Consider the following 18438-nt stretch of genomic DNA (forward strand, 5'->3'; position numbering starts at 1 on the left):
TGTAATATCTCACCTCCATTATGCAGGAGTATAGAGTTCCCCATATAGAGGGAAACAATAGGTAATAGTGGGGAGGCAGGGTGGGGAATTTGGGGAAATGTTTAATTCAGCTACTAGCTTGATGTGTCTGGAACCGGAGCTCCATTTCAATCCCTTCCTCTCTCCCTTTATCTCTCTCTCTCTACACATCTCTCTCCCAAAGTAGATGAGTGACCTTAGGGTGTTCAAAGAATCTCCAGCCACTCTAGTGGGGTCTAGACCCCCCCTGGTTCCTCCTCTCCAGGAAGAGGAGGGAAAGGAGCAGGAGAAAGGGGAGGAGGACTAGGGGAAAGGGAGGAATAATAAGAAAGTGCCTGAGGCTTTGTAGGTGAGATAGTGGTGTGCAGTACTGTGTGTGCACACGTATGTGTGTGTGTGTATCTGGTAGAGGGTGCCCTGACTAGAGCCTCATTAGGAGGAAATCAGCAGTGTGATTGGCGTTGGTTGTGGGGTAATGAGCTGATCTACAGCCTCACTACAACTGGTATTCCCATGATGCATCACATCTCCCCTGGTACAGCACTGCCTGAGGAGCAGGGAAGAGAACTGGCAGGGAGGGAGGGAGGGAGAGAAGAGAGGATAGAGAGAGTTAGTAGAGATAAAGCTATGGTCTCCATAAAGACACTTGGCACATGGAGAGCGAGACGGAGAGAGACCCACACACAGAAACAGAGGGAGACAGAGAAAAAGTCTCATTAGAAAATGGTAAAACACCTCGGGCAACAGCAGCAGCTCTGACCAACCCTGTATCAGGGAGGAAAGGTTAGCGCTCTGAGTGGCAGGACTGGGACTGATGGGCATGGTATCTAGATTTGGCTGACGGCACTGACTGATTCCGTAAGAAAGTCTTGGTCTAGGAGTGACGCCGTATTAGTGGTTCTTTCCACCTCCAAGAACATCTACGAACACCCAGATTGTTACGACAGATGATCTTTAATCACCCAGACTCAACATCTCCTCGTCTCTAAAGTCAGGCTGGCTAAGGGGGAGGCAGGTTAGGCTGAGAGGTCATGCTTCTTACCCCTTTTACTCCCTTCAGGTCTCCTTTCAACAGGCTGTCCAGGGGAAAGGTGATGATGTTGTTCATGTTCTGGAACTGCGGACAAGCGAGCGAGAGAGAGAGGGGGGGGGGGAGTGGGGTAGAGAGAGGGGGAAAGAGAGAGAGAGCGAGAGAGAGAGAGAGAGTGGGAGTGGGGTAGAGAGAGGGGGAAAGAGAGAGAGAGAGAGAGAGAGAGAGAGAGAGAGAGAGAGAGAGAGAGAGGGGGGGGTAGAGAGAGGGAGAGGGAGAGGGGGACAGAGAAGACAGGAGGTTACATCACAGGGTTTAACACTGAGCCCGAGTAACAGACAGAAATGATAGGTGGTAGCTGAGGAAATGTGATACCCTCTGCTGCAGGGATGTGTGTGTGCCCATGTGTGTGTACTGTATGCATGTAGCTTTACAAAGACACACACAATTCCTGTAATAACATAGTTATGTCCTTTCCGTAGCATTCAGTACGTTCTATATGGGGCAGGAAGGAAATACAGATCCTAGCTGGACAGAGAAACCACTCAGACAAGATGGCCGCTCACGATACAATCTCTAATCACTGAGCCCTGAGTGTTCATGGACATGATTTCTGTGGGGTAGCAGGTGGTTCTAATAAAGCTTGGGGATTGTTTCAACGTGGGCTGGATTCAGAGTGGGAGCCTGATCAGAGTAAAGTAGATCCAGCTGAGATGCTGGTGGTGGAGGAGCATGCTAGTCGCAGCAGTGGGGAAGTGATTTGGCCCTGAGGATGGGTTTCCAGAGTGTTCTGACCCATTGGGATGGACACATTCAGGACGGGACGGAAAATCCAATCTGCCGTCACACGTACGTGCCTAGTACACACACACACACCACTTATGCCATCTCACCAGATTCTTGAAGAGGGCAGTAAGCTCTTTGGTGAAGACTGAGAACTTGAGGAAGGCAGAACCCAGGTCAGGGTCATCTCTGTAGACACAGTTCTCCCCAAACTTCTCCAGAGCCTGCGTGTACTGCTCCTCGTTCTCCACATGAGCTATGGGACAGAGAGACAGGCAGGCAGACAGACAGGACAGACAGGTCAGACAGACAGGTCAGAACATGGGAGACCAAGACAGAGAGACAGACACAGGGCATGGCAGCCAGTTGATGTGTCATGGTGACAGTAACATTTCACCACTTTCACAGCTTTAGGCGAGAGCAGTCAGCAAAGCACATACTGTCTTACTGCACACCAATCACACACACAGTACCCACACACACACACCAAACACGTACACACATACCCAGATACACACAGACAGGCCTTTTCTGATCTTTACAAGGTTAAAATCAATCCTCCTGATAAATAATAAATGATGGCCTTCGTTAGAGTGCAGTGTACGTGATATGAGATCCAGCTCTTCCTTTCCCTTTCTTCCCCCCCTTTCCCTCTCTCTTTCCCTTCCGCACCCTCTCCTCTAAGCCTCATTTCTGCCTGCAAAGGACACAGGGAAGGACAGGAAGAGGGCTGCAGTGTCAGAATAGCGCAACTCCAGAACAGAAGGATGAGACAGAGAGAGAAAGAGAAACAGAGAGAGAGATAAAGAGAGACACAGAGAGATACAGAAAGAGAGACAGAGAGATAAAGAAAGACAGAGCAGTCATTCTCTGTCTAGGTCAAGTAAAAAACTGTCTCATGAAGTCAAACGTTGAGCAACACTGAAGGTATGACTCACCATGGCTCTGTGTGTGTGTGTGTGTGTGTGTGTGTGTGTGTGTGTGTGCAGTGTGCGTGTGTGCATGCTATCACGTGCTTCTCATCGAAGTGAGACTAAAGCTGCAGAATATGGGCGCGGTTCTGTTACAAATACAATCACAGAGAAAGGAAAGGCTCCATTCTAGCATGCACCAGACCAGTGTACACCAGATCACCCCACAGCAGCCAGCCAACCAGCCCTCTAGTCCAACAGCCAGCCAGTCATCAAGTTGTCAGCCAGCCATCCAGCCAGTCACCCAGCCAGCCAGCAGGGGACAGATGCTCGAGTCACACAGCAGCTGATGCATGTTAAGCAGGGGAGGACTGGGGGGACCACCGACCACAGCAGCTCGTTTAGACACCAACGGGCGTTACCATGACGACCCTGCACCCTCCCCTCCTCTGAGAACTGTGTGGGGACGACAGCGTGTGTGTGTGTGTGTGTGAGTGTGTGTGCGTGTGTGTGAGAGCCTGCTTCATTAGAACCCAGCTCAGCTCCAGCGAGCCAAGCGTCTAGGGAGCAGCTTGACACCAGAGACACACCGCGCTCAGAGAGACACAGCGCTCACACAGGGAGAGAGAGACGATGGCCAGGGCACTAGTGGAGTGTGTGTGTGTGTGCGTGTGAGTTTGTCATAACTGAAGGAGTGTGAAGAAGACAGACACCCCCAGACACCTGCCACCAGAGAATGATTCATCGCACGCACGCCCGTACGCACGCGTTCACACACACACACACACACACAGGTACAGAGCAGAGAGAGAGAGGCGAGAGAAGGTAATGATTGGGAGCTGGAGGTGGAGAAGGTTAGGGCTGGAGCCAGCAGCTAGAGGGGAGGTTTGGGGAGGAGGAGCCGAGAGCTCACGACCTGCAGGAGCCTTCTGGAGATGAAACGCTACAGCTACTCTGTAGGGAGGGGCTGTTGCTCACTGTGTAATAGGCTGCAATGCTGCCATGTCAACAGGACACACACACACACACACACTCTGCTTTGACATCACACACAGCTGCCTTATCTGTGGCACATGGCCAGGGGGGGTGCTTTTTGTTTTGAAGAGAAACAGGAGCTCAGGAACGTACCTATTCACCTGTGACTGGCATCATGCAAGACTGCACACACACACACACACACACACACACAGCATAAACCCCCTGTAGTTAGAGAGATCAGCATCACATAACTCTTTCACTGTCTGCCTCTCTTTGATAGCAGGGCACTGTGACAGCAAAGGCGGTGTGTGAGTGTGCGTGTGTGTGTGTGTGTGTGTGTGTGTGTGTGTGTGTGTGTGTGTGTGTGTGTGTGTGTGTGTGTGTGTAGTGATGTGGATAGAGCGAAGTGGAGGGGTTCCATCCTGTCACTGTCCCTCAGGAAACACTGTCCCTGTGTTCTGTGTTTAGAGCAACAAATGGAGACACGCACACACACACACACACACACACACACTCTTGCTTGCTGTGTATTATCTAAGAGCCCAGGGGGTGATGGAGGTTGTTATTGCAGCCCTCCCCGTCCCTCACGCACATACTGTTTAATCACCAGATAGCACACACAACTGCTGTTTCCTCTCTGCCATGCCTCCAAATGTCTCTTTATCTCCCTTACACAGTCAAGCACACTCACACACACACAATTCATTCCTGGGCCTACTAGCAGTGGCTAATGTCAACACCCCTATCGATTTACCAACCTAAGGCCGCTCTCTTTCCGGTAAACACTGGAGTTACATCGCTTTAACAAGATGGCCGCCCGCGGTCCTCAGGGTTGTAAAAGTTTACCCAGAGGACAGAGTGGTGGAGGGGTAGATATGGGCCATCGTTAAATTCCGCCGCATGATGAGGTATGGGAGATGTACTTAGTGAGGCTTGGCTCGCCTCTCTCTGTGGTCTCTCTCTCTGTGGTCTCTCTGCTGCCTCTCTCACAGACACATATACATCCACTGGGTAATTACATTAGTGCTTATGGGAGCCTCATTCTCTTGGTTACCTGGCAGCAGCAAGAATGCCTGTTTTGTGATTGTGTGTGTGTGCGTGCGTGTGTCGTGACTTGTGATGGAAAACTACAAATCTGGAACAGAGAGGCAGGGGAATAACATCCGAGAGATCTTCATGTCTATGCGTGAGCAGACAATGTGTGTGCGTGTGCGCATGTGTGTCCCTTGTGTGTGTGTGTGTGTGTGTGTGTGTGTGTGTGTGTGTGTGTGTGTGTGTGTGGGCATGTATCATACGTGGGGTGGCTCAGATTCACAGCAGCAGGGCACCCGCGCAAACACAGAAACAGCCCAGCCCATCCACCAGGCTGGAACCTGGGTGCTGCTGGGCTGCAGCTTGGATGCTGCAGCCTTGTTAGAGGACAGAAGACTGCAGAGTGAGACAGCAAGAGAGAAATAGAGAGAGACATGGAGATTTATCAGGGCTCTGTTGAATAATGCAGTGATATGCCAACATCTCCCTTCCACTGGCATAGAAAAACGAACACTCACCCCAGCAACTACACCACGCACCCCAGCAACTACACCACGCACCCCAGCAACTATACCCCTCACCCCAGCAACTACACCACTCACCCCATTAACTACACCACTCACCCCAACAACTACACCACGCACCCCATTAACTACACCACGCACCCCAGCAACTATACCCCTCACCCCAGCAACTACACCACTCACCCCATTAACTATACTCCTCACCCCAGCAACTATACTCACCGCAGCAACTATACTCCTCACCCCAGCAACTATACCCCTCGCCCCAGCAACTATACCCACCACAGCAACTATACCCCTCACCCCAGCAAAATGAGCTGTTCTCTTTAGACCTCAGCATATCCAGTATTTGTTATAATAATATAGACATTAAGGGATCAGTTAGGTTGTTTCCACACCAAATAAAGCTAGAGACAAGCTTGTCCACCACCGCAGATAAGAGAAGGCTGCTTTGACAGTGTGATAAAGCGGTTAGAACCATTGTCAATGGCTTCCAGATCCCCCGCTGGCCTCCCCTTCTACACCCTAACCAGGGCCTGCTCTGTCCACCTACCTGGAGCCCATCAGCCTCCTGTCCCTCCACACACACACACCTCTATGATGGAGTTCAGTCTGTGTCTGTGAGAGGAGCACAGACAGGTGTGGAAGCTGTCACACACAAACCAGGACAGTATCAACCTCCAGTATCTGTCTGTTAGGGAAATACTCCCAAACCTTAGATGTTATCAAGGAAACGGCCCATCAAATGCAAATAGGTGGATTTGTACTGCAAGCAGGCTTAATTTGTTATGGAGACACACACACAGAAGCAGTTGGAGAGGCCTTCACACCGGTGTCCACTGCAGTTATGTTGTGTAAGGTGACAACTATTCCAGTTCTTCAGAATGAAAGGAAGGAGATGGGGTCAATGCTGGGAACTTCTAGGAACTTCATTAGAACTAAGTATAAAGGAAAACACACACATACACAGAGACACACACACACACAGGCAGGCAGGCAGGCAGGGCGTGCCCTGAGACAGCTGTTCCTCTATGGGGGTCTGGAGCAGACAGCTGTCCCCCTGAACAGAGGAGCACTGTTCCCAAAAAAGACCAGCTCAGCATTATGTTCCCCTCCCTGCTCTCTCCCCCTCTCCCTTTCTTTCTCTATCACTCTTTCCATATTATGTCTTCTCTCCTTTTATCTTGTTCCTCTCTTTCAATCTCTCTTTTCTTCTCTCTCTCAGCAGGGTTCTGTCAGACAGGCCAAACATTAAGCAGCCCAACAGTCAGAGCCAGCCGCAGTGACATACACACACGTGCTACTCACCCAGACCAGAGGTGTAGATGGCTTTGACAGACTTCTTCATCTTGTAGAGGACACTACGATCCACATCCAAAGCCTGCACAAAGGGAGGGAAAGAGGGAAGCAAGGGAAGGAAGGAGAAGGACGGAGGGTTAATAAGCAGTTCACCGTTTCTCATAACAAAGCACAGGGGAACACCCACGGTTCATTAGGCTGCCTGATACTTCTCAGCAGTGTCTGAGAGGAAAACTGGACCGAGGCTGTCACCGCCTGAGACCACTTTTCCTGTTCTATAAACCTTAGGAATATCTAAGGGATGGAGAGAAAGAGGGATGGAGAGACGAAGGGGATCTCTTCTCCCAGGAACATTGGCAGGCATCTCCCACCACTGGCCTCAGTGGACTCGGGTGTGTGTGGCACGGTCTGCGGGTAGCAGGTGTGTGTTTATGTGTGTGTTGAAGCTGGCAGCATCCATTCTGTCTGCTGCAATTCATTATTCAGGGCAATGCTATAAATAGATTTGCTACACTCCCTTCTCCATCAGAACCAGGAAGCCTACAGTACAGTGTTTGTGTGGGTGGGTGTGCGTGTGTGTGTTAGTGTAACAAAGAGAGCGACAGCAGGGTGGCAGGCTGTCTGAAGAGGCCAGAAGGTGCACATATCCATGCTCATATAGCTTTAAAAACATACACAGGCAAACATTCACTTAGTGACTCCCTCACACAAACATCCACACACACACGCACCATGCTGAGACAATGCACCACTGTACTACCAACTGATGATTGGAGGGGATCTTTGGGGATTTGGGAAATGAGTCCGGTTGATGATTAAGTAGCCCACCCCCTCCCTGGTTTCGGCGCCAGTCCACTCTACCCTCCTTCCTTCCCAACCTCAACACATCAGATCAGACCCCCCCCCCCCCCCACCAACTTACTGAAAACAAAACCAGACATCTACAAAGGCTTCCTTTCATCAAATACAGTACACACACATCCCCACACTAGTTCCAATGCCAAACAAGTAGCCATGTTACAGAAAATACCAAAACATCGAAAACCCCCAGTGCTAATGAGTCAGTATGCTGCGATGTTGTCCGTCGCCGGGCTGCAGTGTCTGCGCGGCCCTCGCTGTTCTGTGGTGTGCTGTTACACACAGCGCCCGAGCAGCCAGCTGACAATGTACTTCTTCATGTTGACCAGGCCTGGCCCCTGGCTGACACACACAGGCCCACCTACAGGAGCGAGGAATGAGACGGCGAGCCGTTATTAAAAAGAGGTGGGAGAACAAAGTGACACTTATCTGGGTGTCACTGGCACTTAGGAGCTCCCATGCGCTTCCCTGGCAAGGTTCCCAACGTGTGGAAGAACCCTGAGAGCATGGGAGGCTTCTTTAGTGTCGTTTCGGTGGAAGAACTCGTAAAGAAAAGATGAATCACAGGGCCGGTGCCTTGTTCTTGTGAGAGTTCTTTTTTCAGAAGAACCAGAAAGACCTCCTCTTCTGACCTGAACTTGCGTCAGCCAATCAGAAGCGGTGCAGCGGTGCCAGGGATAGGGACCCTAGCCGGCCTATTGTGTGAGAGCTTATTCCCTTTCCTTTCACAGCCCCAGTCCGGACATGTTTGGTTCCCCGTGCCGGGTGGCTGAGATGTGGTGACTTTGCAGTGTGGCTAGTACAGACCATTCCTTAAATCTGACCACAGCAAATACTGTTAGAACTCTGCACTTCTGATCAGTGATATTCTGCTGTATTTTCCATATACACTTTGTATAAAGTGTCAGATAAATCGATAAAATGTATGTAATGTATGTAAGAGCAAGAGAGAGGAGTGAGAAATTCGCCATCTTCTCTCGTTAGCCAAGCGCGCTTAGTCATCGTTAGCGCAGACGTTAACAAGATCTCCACCTGGCCCATCCCACTCAGTCAGCTGGGCTGTGTCACAAAAACAACAACAACAGACAGCATACTTCTGTTATCTATTAACATCCAATTTACAGAGTACCGGTACTACAAGTTAAATGTGCAGTGGGTTCCGGCGCTGGTGTTCAGGATGACTGACTTTGGTGTAAACTAGGTAGACAAGCACGCACGCGCACGCATGCACACACTCACGCTCCTCTTAGCTGTTCAGTCCTGGAGAACCTGTGGGTTTAGGCGAACAGTTCTAAAAGCTTCTTTGCTGACATCACATTTCTCCCAGGGTAGACCGGCTAATCTCTACAGCAGATCTCTAATTGATCTAGCCTACAGCTTTACCTCTCCTCTGCACCTCGCTCCCTCTTTCTGTCCGTCTTCCTGTCTCTGTCGTCTGTGTCTCTCTCACACTCTCTCTCTCTTCCTGAAGGACAGGAGCCCTGAGCCTGGGCAACAGTGATGTCACACTGCAGCAGCAGCATTCATTAAATACAAACTAAGCTTCAGGAATCGTCTTTCTGGTCCTGGAGAGGGAGAGTTCATCTGAGGCGGAGACAGAGGAACCGATCCTTCTACATCAGAGCGGTCTTGGTCTCTGCTGCTCACCCTGCAGACGCCATGCCTCGTGTTCAGAAGAGAGGACCAGGGGCTCAGGAGGACAGCCCTACAACACCCTGGACTGGACAGAGAGGGAGCCCAGGGAATGCTGACCTGAGTGACAGCCCTCCTCCTCCTCCTCCCAGCCAGACAGTCTTCCAGCCAGCCAGCCAGCCAGCCTCCCATCCAGCGGACAAACTGACATCTGCAGCAGGAGCTGACCACCAGAGCACTGCTGCTTTGCTGGACAGGTAGTCTACGTGGAGAGAGGATTTATAATGTTTGGACTTCTGATTCTGGCATACACACATATGATCAGAGGTGCTGATGTTCTCAACGCTGCAATCTTCTAGTCAAGAAGCAGTCAAGCTAGACATCTTGGAAAAGGTGTGATTGGGATGTTTTACTGTGATCGGTCCAACACACATACACACACATGCATACACACACACACACACACACACAGGCACGCACACCACGCCTCAGCAGACCCCTTCAATCTGAGGAGAGTGCTCTGTCAGGGAGCTGGATGAGAAGGGGACAGACGGAGGTTGTAAACCAGACCCAGCTGAACACACACACACACTCCTACTCCTATAAGTCATTGTCACACATTCTCTCTCTCCTACTCTTTTAGTTACTCAGCCAAGCATTCAGTCTCAGACAGGCTTTCACTCATCCAGTAAGTCACATACAGACAACCACACACACACACACACACACACACACACACACATACATTCACTCTCCATTTAGTATTCAGGGTTTTGCTGACTCAACTCCAAGAACCAGGCCAGCCTATTGTGTGCCTTCTTGTTTGAAGAGTAACCATTCTAAAATTAAACACTTTTGACCCAAAACTACTTAGAAAAACAAGGGGGGACTTCCAGGGCGGTGAGGCTGCAGGGCACTGCCTCTCTCTCTCTTTCACACACACACACACACACACACACACAACAACAACATAATAGATGGCCTGAAAGCATGAAGGAAATACATTACAATTCACTGCACACAGCCATGTCCAATCAGCATTTTGTTTGGTTTCCTAGAAGACGATGTTCCAAGACTCACTGGTACTTAGAATGACCCTGCTTAGGCGAGATGCCGGTCCAGCAAATTAATGAGTCCTTTTAACACATGACATCATCAGTGGGCACCAGCTGGCTCTGTCTGGAGGTACAAGAGCACGATCGAGGATGCTGGGGCAAGTCCTAATCCGCTCGCTATCCTTTAGTCATCATCCCTCAGACTGGCTGACCAGGGTCAATGGCGTAGGCTAACCCTCTGCTGTGCTGTCTGTCTGGGCAGCTAGCTGAGCCTCGCCCAGGCCTGGTCACGCCCACACCCAGGCCTAATACCCCAGGGCACTTGGCCCCGCATTTGCCAAGGTCTTTCAAACCAAAACAAGAGCGGAAATGAGCGAGGGGACGAGGGAGGGCCATCCATATTTCATGAGCTTTTCATAGCACGCCCATTGTTCCTCTCTCCTGGTGGACTGCACTGCTTTTCAATGCTTCTTTCTCCCTCTGGGACGCGTGCAAAGAATGAAGGGGGGAAATCTAGTAATAACAAGACAGGCAGATTTGTTTAAACTTTTCCCCTAAAAAGAAAGTGGTATTTTTAGGCCCTGGAGTAGCCTAACTGGATGGAGAGAGAGTGGAGCTGGTCCCACCCACAGCCCTGAGGCCCTGGGTATCTGCTGCCTCCAGGAACGTACTGGAAGACATTCCTGGATGATTGCATGCTACACGTTGGACTGACAGGGACGTCTCTGCTTCTGGACTAGTCATGGAGCCGTCATGCGATGACAGCATGTCTCGCGTGACTGCCGCCCCCCTAACCTCTGCCTTCAGCACGTACACGCGCGGTCCAACACAGGCGCGGTCTAACATGCACAGACGCATTGGTGTGGCACGGGCTGGGCTGCTCTCTTCGTGACATTCGGGAAGCTAATGTGCACTCTCAACGCCTCTCTTCCAATCTCTTTGAACCGCAGAGGATCATGGGAGGCAGGAACACCCATGGTTCACAAGTCTGGTTCCTTTTTGGTGTCACTTTAGAACACTTCGCCCCCCTTACCTCCCCCTCCTCCCACCCCCAGCCTCCCACCTTGATTAGAGTCTGTGCCACACGTTGGATCTCGGCCAGCAAGAATGAGGCAGTCTGGGATATAATTATCCACTTGAATTGGGAAAGGGGTGTGTGGTGGTGGTGGTGGTGTGTGTGTGTGTGTGTGTGTGTGTGTGTGTGTGCAGGGGAGGCCTGATTCTAATCTAAGTTTCACAGAGACACCAGATGTTGTAGTTAAAGCAAACAAACACTCCATGAAGACAGAGAAAGATGGAGAGAGTGAGAGAGAAACAGCAACAAAAAGAAAGAGAGAGAGAGAGAGAAAGAGTGAAAGAGAGATGGAGAGGGGCAGAGCTCTGGTGTGGTGGCAGCTCTAATCCATCTGCAGGGTTTCTTCTTCATCACCCCGGTCTGGTCTGATGTGAAAGAAGGAGACCTTCTCTCCGTCATGGGAGAGAGCGCTCTCGACCTCCCACACACATGCTCACTTGGCTACTGTGTGTAAAACACTCCCTCAGAAAGACAGGAAAATGACTTGTTATGTGGTAAGGGGCTGCTGCAGTGCACTGCAGCACAACACCTATGGGAAGACCCACAGGCAAGCACTTATCCCACACACACCCACACCCACACCCACACCCACACCCACACACACACACACACACACACACACACACACACACACACACACACACACACACACACACACACACACACACACACACACACACACACACACACACACACACACACACACAGTTAGTAGCCCTCAACAAGACCAAAAAAAGTGAGGTCGGAAATGTTGATTCTAAAAATACAAGTCAACCCCCTTTGAAACACCCCATTGACACATATGAGCCATTTTGAGCTACAGAGTCAACATTAGAATAAGGCTATGTGCCGTTAAGCAGACCGCTAACTAGCCGTGGTTCCAGTATTTGACTCTGAGCAGTAATTCATGCAGCTATGCTGACTAGCCCTGGGGCAGAGTGGAACCTTTAGCCGGCCCTGACTCATGGTCCTGGAGTACAGTATGAAGGGTTAGGAGAGCCATGAGGAGGGAGACCTCTCTTTCCTGGTACCATGAGAGTAGCCCCTGTAGCTTTGGTCCAGTCTGAAGTAAACGGACACAAACACATGAAAAAACAAAAGCTCTAAACTGTAGACCTATACAGTCTTTTACATAAGTGTCCTTGACTGAACACGAGCGCAATGACGAACGCAGCACATTTCCCTTTGTCAGAGACCGAGACAATCTCAAAGACAACATTCTTTCTCCCTCTCTCTGACAATCTGGTGAAATATACAAGGTACCGCCTGACTTCTTTAAACACACACCTCTTCACCCTGTCCATGCCGTGTTGCTCAGAGTGGTTAGGCCTCTTTACTGCTCCTCAGATAGAGGGGAAACAGCAGCCCTGGACCACAGCCCTCCCTCCCCACCTGCCAACTCACACTCACACTGGGCTAACGACTTCAACCCAGGTACTTAAACTGCTCAAGAAAACAATCTAGGGTTTAATTGAGAAAGTCACGCAGTGCCTTAACCATGCTAGATCTACAGGCTTCCCACATGCTCTTTTAGGCTGTATACATCAATGGTTTATATATGGCTCCATTTGTGACCAGAGGAAGGCAACCATCTGACTACCCCTGCTACCGACCACTTCAAAGACCTGTCTTGTCTGAGTCCTTCTTTTGTTTTTGAAGGCTGTTTATGACACTAGGACCAAGATTTTTAGTCACTGGGGGAGGGGGGGCATCAACATTAACCCTTGTGTTATCTTCGGATCATTCTGACCCATCAGTCATTGTGACCCACCGTCGTATTGCGACAAATTTACCTCATACCCAAACAAAGTGAAGCATTTTCTTTTAACCGTTGGGCTGTCTCAGACCCCCCACATTGCAAAGGTTAAAAGAAAATTATTTTTATTTGTTTTTGTATTGGGTAAAATTGGGTAAACACAACAATGGTTCGTTATGAACCTTTGGGTCATGTGACCCGAAGGCAGCACAAGGGTTAAGACATCAACTCACTTTCAAGTTGTTTAAAGGGTAAATTAACAGGTTGATTTGTGCTGGATGGGGTTTAAGTTTGTTCTTAGAAGTCTGTATGATAAAATAAATTATTGACGTAGAGGTTAGCTTTTTGGTTTTATATGCTGCACAGCATGGGCTACAGTACACAGATAAGGGCAACTTCTTTCAAAGAATATCTTTTAAGGGAAACTTAAGGGATGAATAACTGAAAAGACCCAGAGGCACCAATTTAAAGACTGTCTGAGTTGTTAAGTGGAGTACTACTTAATGAAATAAGTAAATTAGCAGGGGAATGAGGAAAGGGGGCTGGGGAAATGAAGACCAAATGTGGCTTGGTTTCTTCACTGTAGTCACTCCTGTCTGAAGATTCTGGCGTCTTGCGTCTGCAAGCATGTGTAAGCATCATGAGTACAGTAGAGTTTAGTCGAGTCCTCATCAAGTACTCATCAATGATGCAATCCTATTTTTGAATCGGTTTTCAACTTTTCAAACCTTTCAAATCTTTTTTCGAAACTTTTATATTGAAAATATTTTTTTCAATAGAAAGCGAAAGGAGGAGAGGGGAGAACAGAGAAGCGTAGAACAGACTAAAGCAGAGCACAAGAGTCACGGCGGAAACGTAGCCATGCCAAGGGTACAATGCTAGAGGTGCGCACAAGAAGCAATCTGCAGACAGTTTGAGGGAGAGAGAGACATACGTTCACCTGGAAATGATCATCTGGAGAATGTGGAAAACATGTGTGCTATATGGAGGGACGTGTGTGTGTGTTCTATAAGACTGTGTGTGTGTGTGTGTGTGTAAGGGGAACGGAATACCCTTCTAGTACATGGCTCCTTTGAAGTCCTCTGAAACTTTGATTATTTCTACCGAGTCTCCTCCTGTGTGAATCCTGTCTCCAGAAGAGGCAGATGAGCTGTGAGAGGAGTCCCTGTATTACTGCCCCACAGCAGGTTAGACTACTGTACCAAGGCATGAAACATTCAGCGTGGTAAAGGTAAAAGAAAATAGAGCTTATGCTCACACAGCTGAGGTCAACCAGCAGCATCATATTTTTGTAAGGTTTTCAGCACCCGTCAGTAAAGTTTTCCAGCTCTGGACTGAGTTGAGAGAGAAGGGCTACTTTGTGCCTTTCCTGCTCCTCCAGGGGCCTCCCAAGCCTGCCTACTGGAACTAGTCAGAGGACAGACTTCGAAACAGGCTGCAGGTGAACTATATGGTATGAAACAGAAAAACTGAGATCGATCATACCTGCCATGTTTGTTACATGATACATGCTCCCATTTTTATAATCAATGAGTCATGCATGACATGAGTCCTGACTTTGAATCTCGCCCATCTGCTCCGACATCAATCTTGTTAGATGGCTTACGGTTACATTAAGCTTATAAGAACCTGACTAAAGCTCCCCTGAGAGTCTTAAGGAACACATCTGAGGGCTGGTCCTCTGAGGGAGGAGGGATGCCAGCAGCAACTCTTAAGTAAAAGTGACGGCCCAGCAACGTTATTAGGAGGATTCCTGAGGAGCCTGCTGTCGTCATGAACAGAGGCCAGCGCTGCAAATCAATGAGGGAGTTCATTAATGAGGAGGCATAGCCTGTCGTGGAACAAAGACACTGAACAGAAGATGTCCCAGGCAATCTGGGGCAGGGCTTCAGATGGGGCACCTCCACACCCCCCACCCTGGACCCCAGACTCCCAGCTAAACAAAGGCCAGTGCACTCTTGACCTCCTCCTCAATAAATGCCCCCTCCAGTCCTCTGACATCGTTTTTAGCATACTTCTTCATTCCGATGTCTTGCATTGACGGCATGTGTGTGTGTGTGATCATACTGTAACATAGCCCAACAGTCAAGTAGCATCACACGGAACCCACTCGATTGGGACAGGACTCCCCACCCCCACCCCACCCCACCCTCCAAACACAACACACCCTTCCATCAGCAAGCTCCATGGGGAAGCCTTTTCATATGCGTGGGAGCCCAGTCTTAACCTGGCTGATACAGAAAGGGCTTGTAGCCCCTAGATCATTGGAGGGGCACACCTCATGCTTCAAAGATAAATCCTGAAGGAAAACACTGAGGGAATTCCATCTCCCAGACAGGAAGAAAGGATTTTAGTTTTTATAGTAGGGTTAGTGTGACATCTAATACGCTGAGAGGACATGACAGCACTATGCCCAGTTTTATACGTCTCTCTTACCAAATGAAAGAAGAAAAAAAATATTTTGTAAAGAGAACAAAAAAAAACTGCATACATTTGCATCTATTAAAGTCTGACAGCAGACCTCTAAGGAGTACACCAGAAGAGAGGACAGACTAGGACACTGTTGATCCTACCAGCGACCTCATTTCAATTACAGAGAGTACATTAAGCCTCTTAGGACAAAAAAACAGGCCAAGGTGGCCGGCAAACAGGCCAGATCAGGCTAATAGGTCAACGCCCTCATAATGTATGTGAGTGTACGTCTGTGTGTGTCCACACATTAGGGTCCTAAAGCCATTATGCCTTGATTGTCATAGCATCTAATCCCTATGAGGGCTTGTTAAAACTTCCCTCCATCCAAACCACCTGTTCCAGAGGGCAGCTGTTCCCTCCAGCCTGGCCATAACCCCATCTTATTGGAGATAAAAAACTATTACTCTTAGTGAAAGGGAGAAAATGAGTTGAAGTGTAGGAAGGCTACTGCTGTTTCAGCTCATTCACTCTGATAACAAACTCTTGTCTGTTGGATAGGCCAGTTGGAAACTAAACTACTGATATCATCATCAGTTTACACAAGATAAGGCAGGGATCCAATTCTCTGAGCTGGGGCAAAGAAAGAAACAGAACAGCACCAACAACAAATGGTTGGGTTTTAGATTTAAAGTTCCGCCGAGTGTTTCCGAGAGCATGACAGAGTGTCTTAATTGGTAACATTCTCACAATGCAGCCAGCCTTGACATTCACCCAAGCTTTGCCCCATTTCTTTTCTAAACTCCTGAGTTTCTGTGAGAATCCACTTGAGTATTCTAGTGGAGGCTCATCCTTATTGTGTAACGAAGCCAGGAATCAGTCCCTGAGAACCAGTCCTATAGAGAGGGTGCAGGGAGGGCATGGCTAAAGCTAGCGCCAACAGTTGCCACGGATTCTAGGAATGCCAGCACGATCCCCTTGATACTTCCCAATAATCTCCCTCCAGAATCATGCAGTCTTGGACAACATGCCTTAACAGCACATTGCTGGAATACCAACGTGAAGGACTTCAGTTAGGGTGGGATTAAATACCCCCCCCAAAAAAAATACAGGACAAAAATGTCCCTTGCAGAGCACCGCCTATAAATAACCCTGATTCAACAGTAAAAAATGAGGAGAGTGAATGAAGGGAAGCTAAGGCCTGGTGTGCCTGGTGTTGGCCTGGTTATGGGGGTGGTGTTTTTGTCGGAGGGATGTGTGAAGAGGCTGGGGCCCCTGGGATGCTCACAGTCCTGGAATGTCTCCCTGTGAAAGGAAGGCCTGTGGTGGTTCGGTTTGGTCGGTTCAGAGAATCATTCAAAAGCCAGCACAATGGAAATCCTGGGTGGCATCTTGACAGCACACTGTGCCTTTACATTCTCATGGGCTACCATGTACAGCATAAATTCATTTGTTCAAACTACATTGGGAACTTTATGAATAACCGCAATGATGGAGTTATAACTTGGGAAAAAACATGGTGATGTAGCCTTCTTCCCTGTATCCCAGCAGTACCACACTGGCTAGACAGAATGCTGGCGTCACAACAACAGTAATTACACACACCTGTTAGGCCATGCTGACAGTAAACCAAACCAGTCATCTACTAACTGAGTCATAGGAGGCTTCGTTCAAAAAATGACAAGACTGGCGATGTTGTTTCTGAACTGTATAGAGACGCCATGAAACAGACCTAGTATTGACTTAATACTGCCAATGTTGCAGCCAACAGGGAGGGTGATAGGAGCACAGCTATTAGTGAAGTAGAACATTAAGGGGTCAGGGGAATACATCTCCTGTTTCACTAGGCTCTGCTCTGAGCCAGATCTGGAAGTGGATGTGGCAGATTAAGGAATATTGATTCCATTCAGATCCCCCATTTAGCTCTTCATCTTCCCTTTGGCAGAGACTTACAGAACCATGGGTAATGCCAGTGCTTGGCAGCTCCATAGCCTAGAGAAGGAGGGCTCAGGTGAGGGTCATTCTCAGCTAGGAGTATGAGGGACTACCTTCACCTGGGGTTTCCTGATGTCAACAAAGGGATGGAAGTACTTTTACTTGAACTATTACTACTCTAAGGGTCGGTTTGACCTTGGTGTTAAGTGCATTGTCTTGAGCTTTGAGGTTTCCTGGTAATCCCAGACAATGCAACACTGTACTGCACTGGCATCACCAGTCACATGTGGAGCCAGGGTCTTATAAAATGAGGTAAGTGCTGAGGTAAGTGCTGAAGAAAAGGCCCAGCTTGGAGGAGTTGCCATGTTCCACAGGAACCCAGAGGGGGGTTAATGACACCAGGCACAAACATCCTCTCTCTGGACAAACTGGTTTTATAGTCGTGTGGCTTTAAGGTCACACACACAGTAATCTGAGAGGCTTGTAAACTCCCATCACCACCACCCCCCCTACCTCTCTCTCTCTCTCTCTCTCTCTCTCTCTCTCTCTCTCTCTCTCTCTCTCTCTCTCTCTCTCTCTCTCTCTCTCTCTCTCTCTCTCTCTCTCTCTCTCTCTCTCTCTCTCTCTCTCTCTCTCTCTCTCTCTCTCTCTCTCTCTCTCTCTCTCTCTCTCTCTCTCTCTCTCTCTCTCTCTCTCTCTCTCTCTCTCTCTCTCTCTCTCTCTCTCTCTCTCTCTCTCTCTCTCTCTCTCTCTCTCTCTCTCTCTCTCTCTCTCGCAATAAGAGACGAAGCTTTTATAGCCACAAGGCTAATTAAGGTTATGTCCACTGTAATGGGTTTATATAGAAATAATCACACTATAGACTGGGGTCCATTAAGCCCTAAGAATTATCATGTCTTCTCCCCAGACTCGATACAGGGTTAAAAGACTAATATATAGAGAACAGATAGAGTCCATTTTATATTGGTGGATGGTAAGGGATGAGAGTACAAATCATTTCGTACCCCTAAAGACTAGACAAGCTTTTCATTTGTTTACCATACTGCCACAGAGTTGGCAGTATAGTTGACAGCCTGTTTCGACAGTCCTTCGTACGAATCAGCTTGCAAGCAAAACGAGAACTCTGACCATCTGGTCAGACAG

At 48.9% G+C, this 18438-nt stretch overlaps 1 protein-coding gene across 7 annotated transcripts in view; it reads right to left on the minus strand.

Moving 5' to 3' along the window:
* asap2a (ArfGAP with SH3 domain, ankyrin repeat and PH domain 2a) overlaps window positions 1-18438 on the minus strand; it is a 38274-nt gene that overhangs the window by 17483 nt on the left and 2353 nt on the right. For all 7 annotated transcript variants that reach the window (XM_062468883.1, XM_062468879.1, XM_062468878.1 and 4 more), the window contains exons 2-4: window positions 6585-6657; window positions 1942-2087; window positions 1061-1135 (exon numbers count right to left, since the gene is read on the minus strand). In XM_062468883.1, coding sequence (XP_062324867.1) covers window positions 1061-1135; window positions 1942-2087; window positions 6585-6657 — 294 coding nt within the window. The remainder of the gene's footprint in view (window positions 1-1060; window positions 1136-1941; window positions 2088-6584; window positions 6658-18438) is intronic.

The sequence above is a fragment of the Osmerus eperlanus genome, chromosome 9 (genome assembly GCF_963692335.1).
Source record: "Osmerus eperlanus chromosome 9, fOsmEpe2.1, whole genome shotgun sequence".
In the NCBI taxonomy this organism is placed as follows: domain Eukaryota; kingdom Metazoa; phylum Chordata; class Actinopteri; order Osmeriformes; family Osmeridae; genus Osmerus; species Osmerus eperlanus.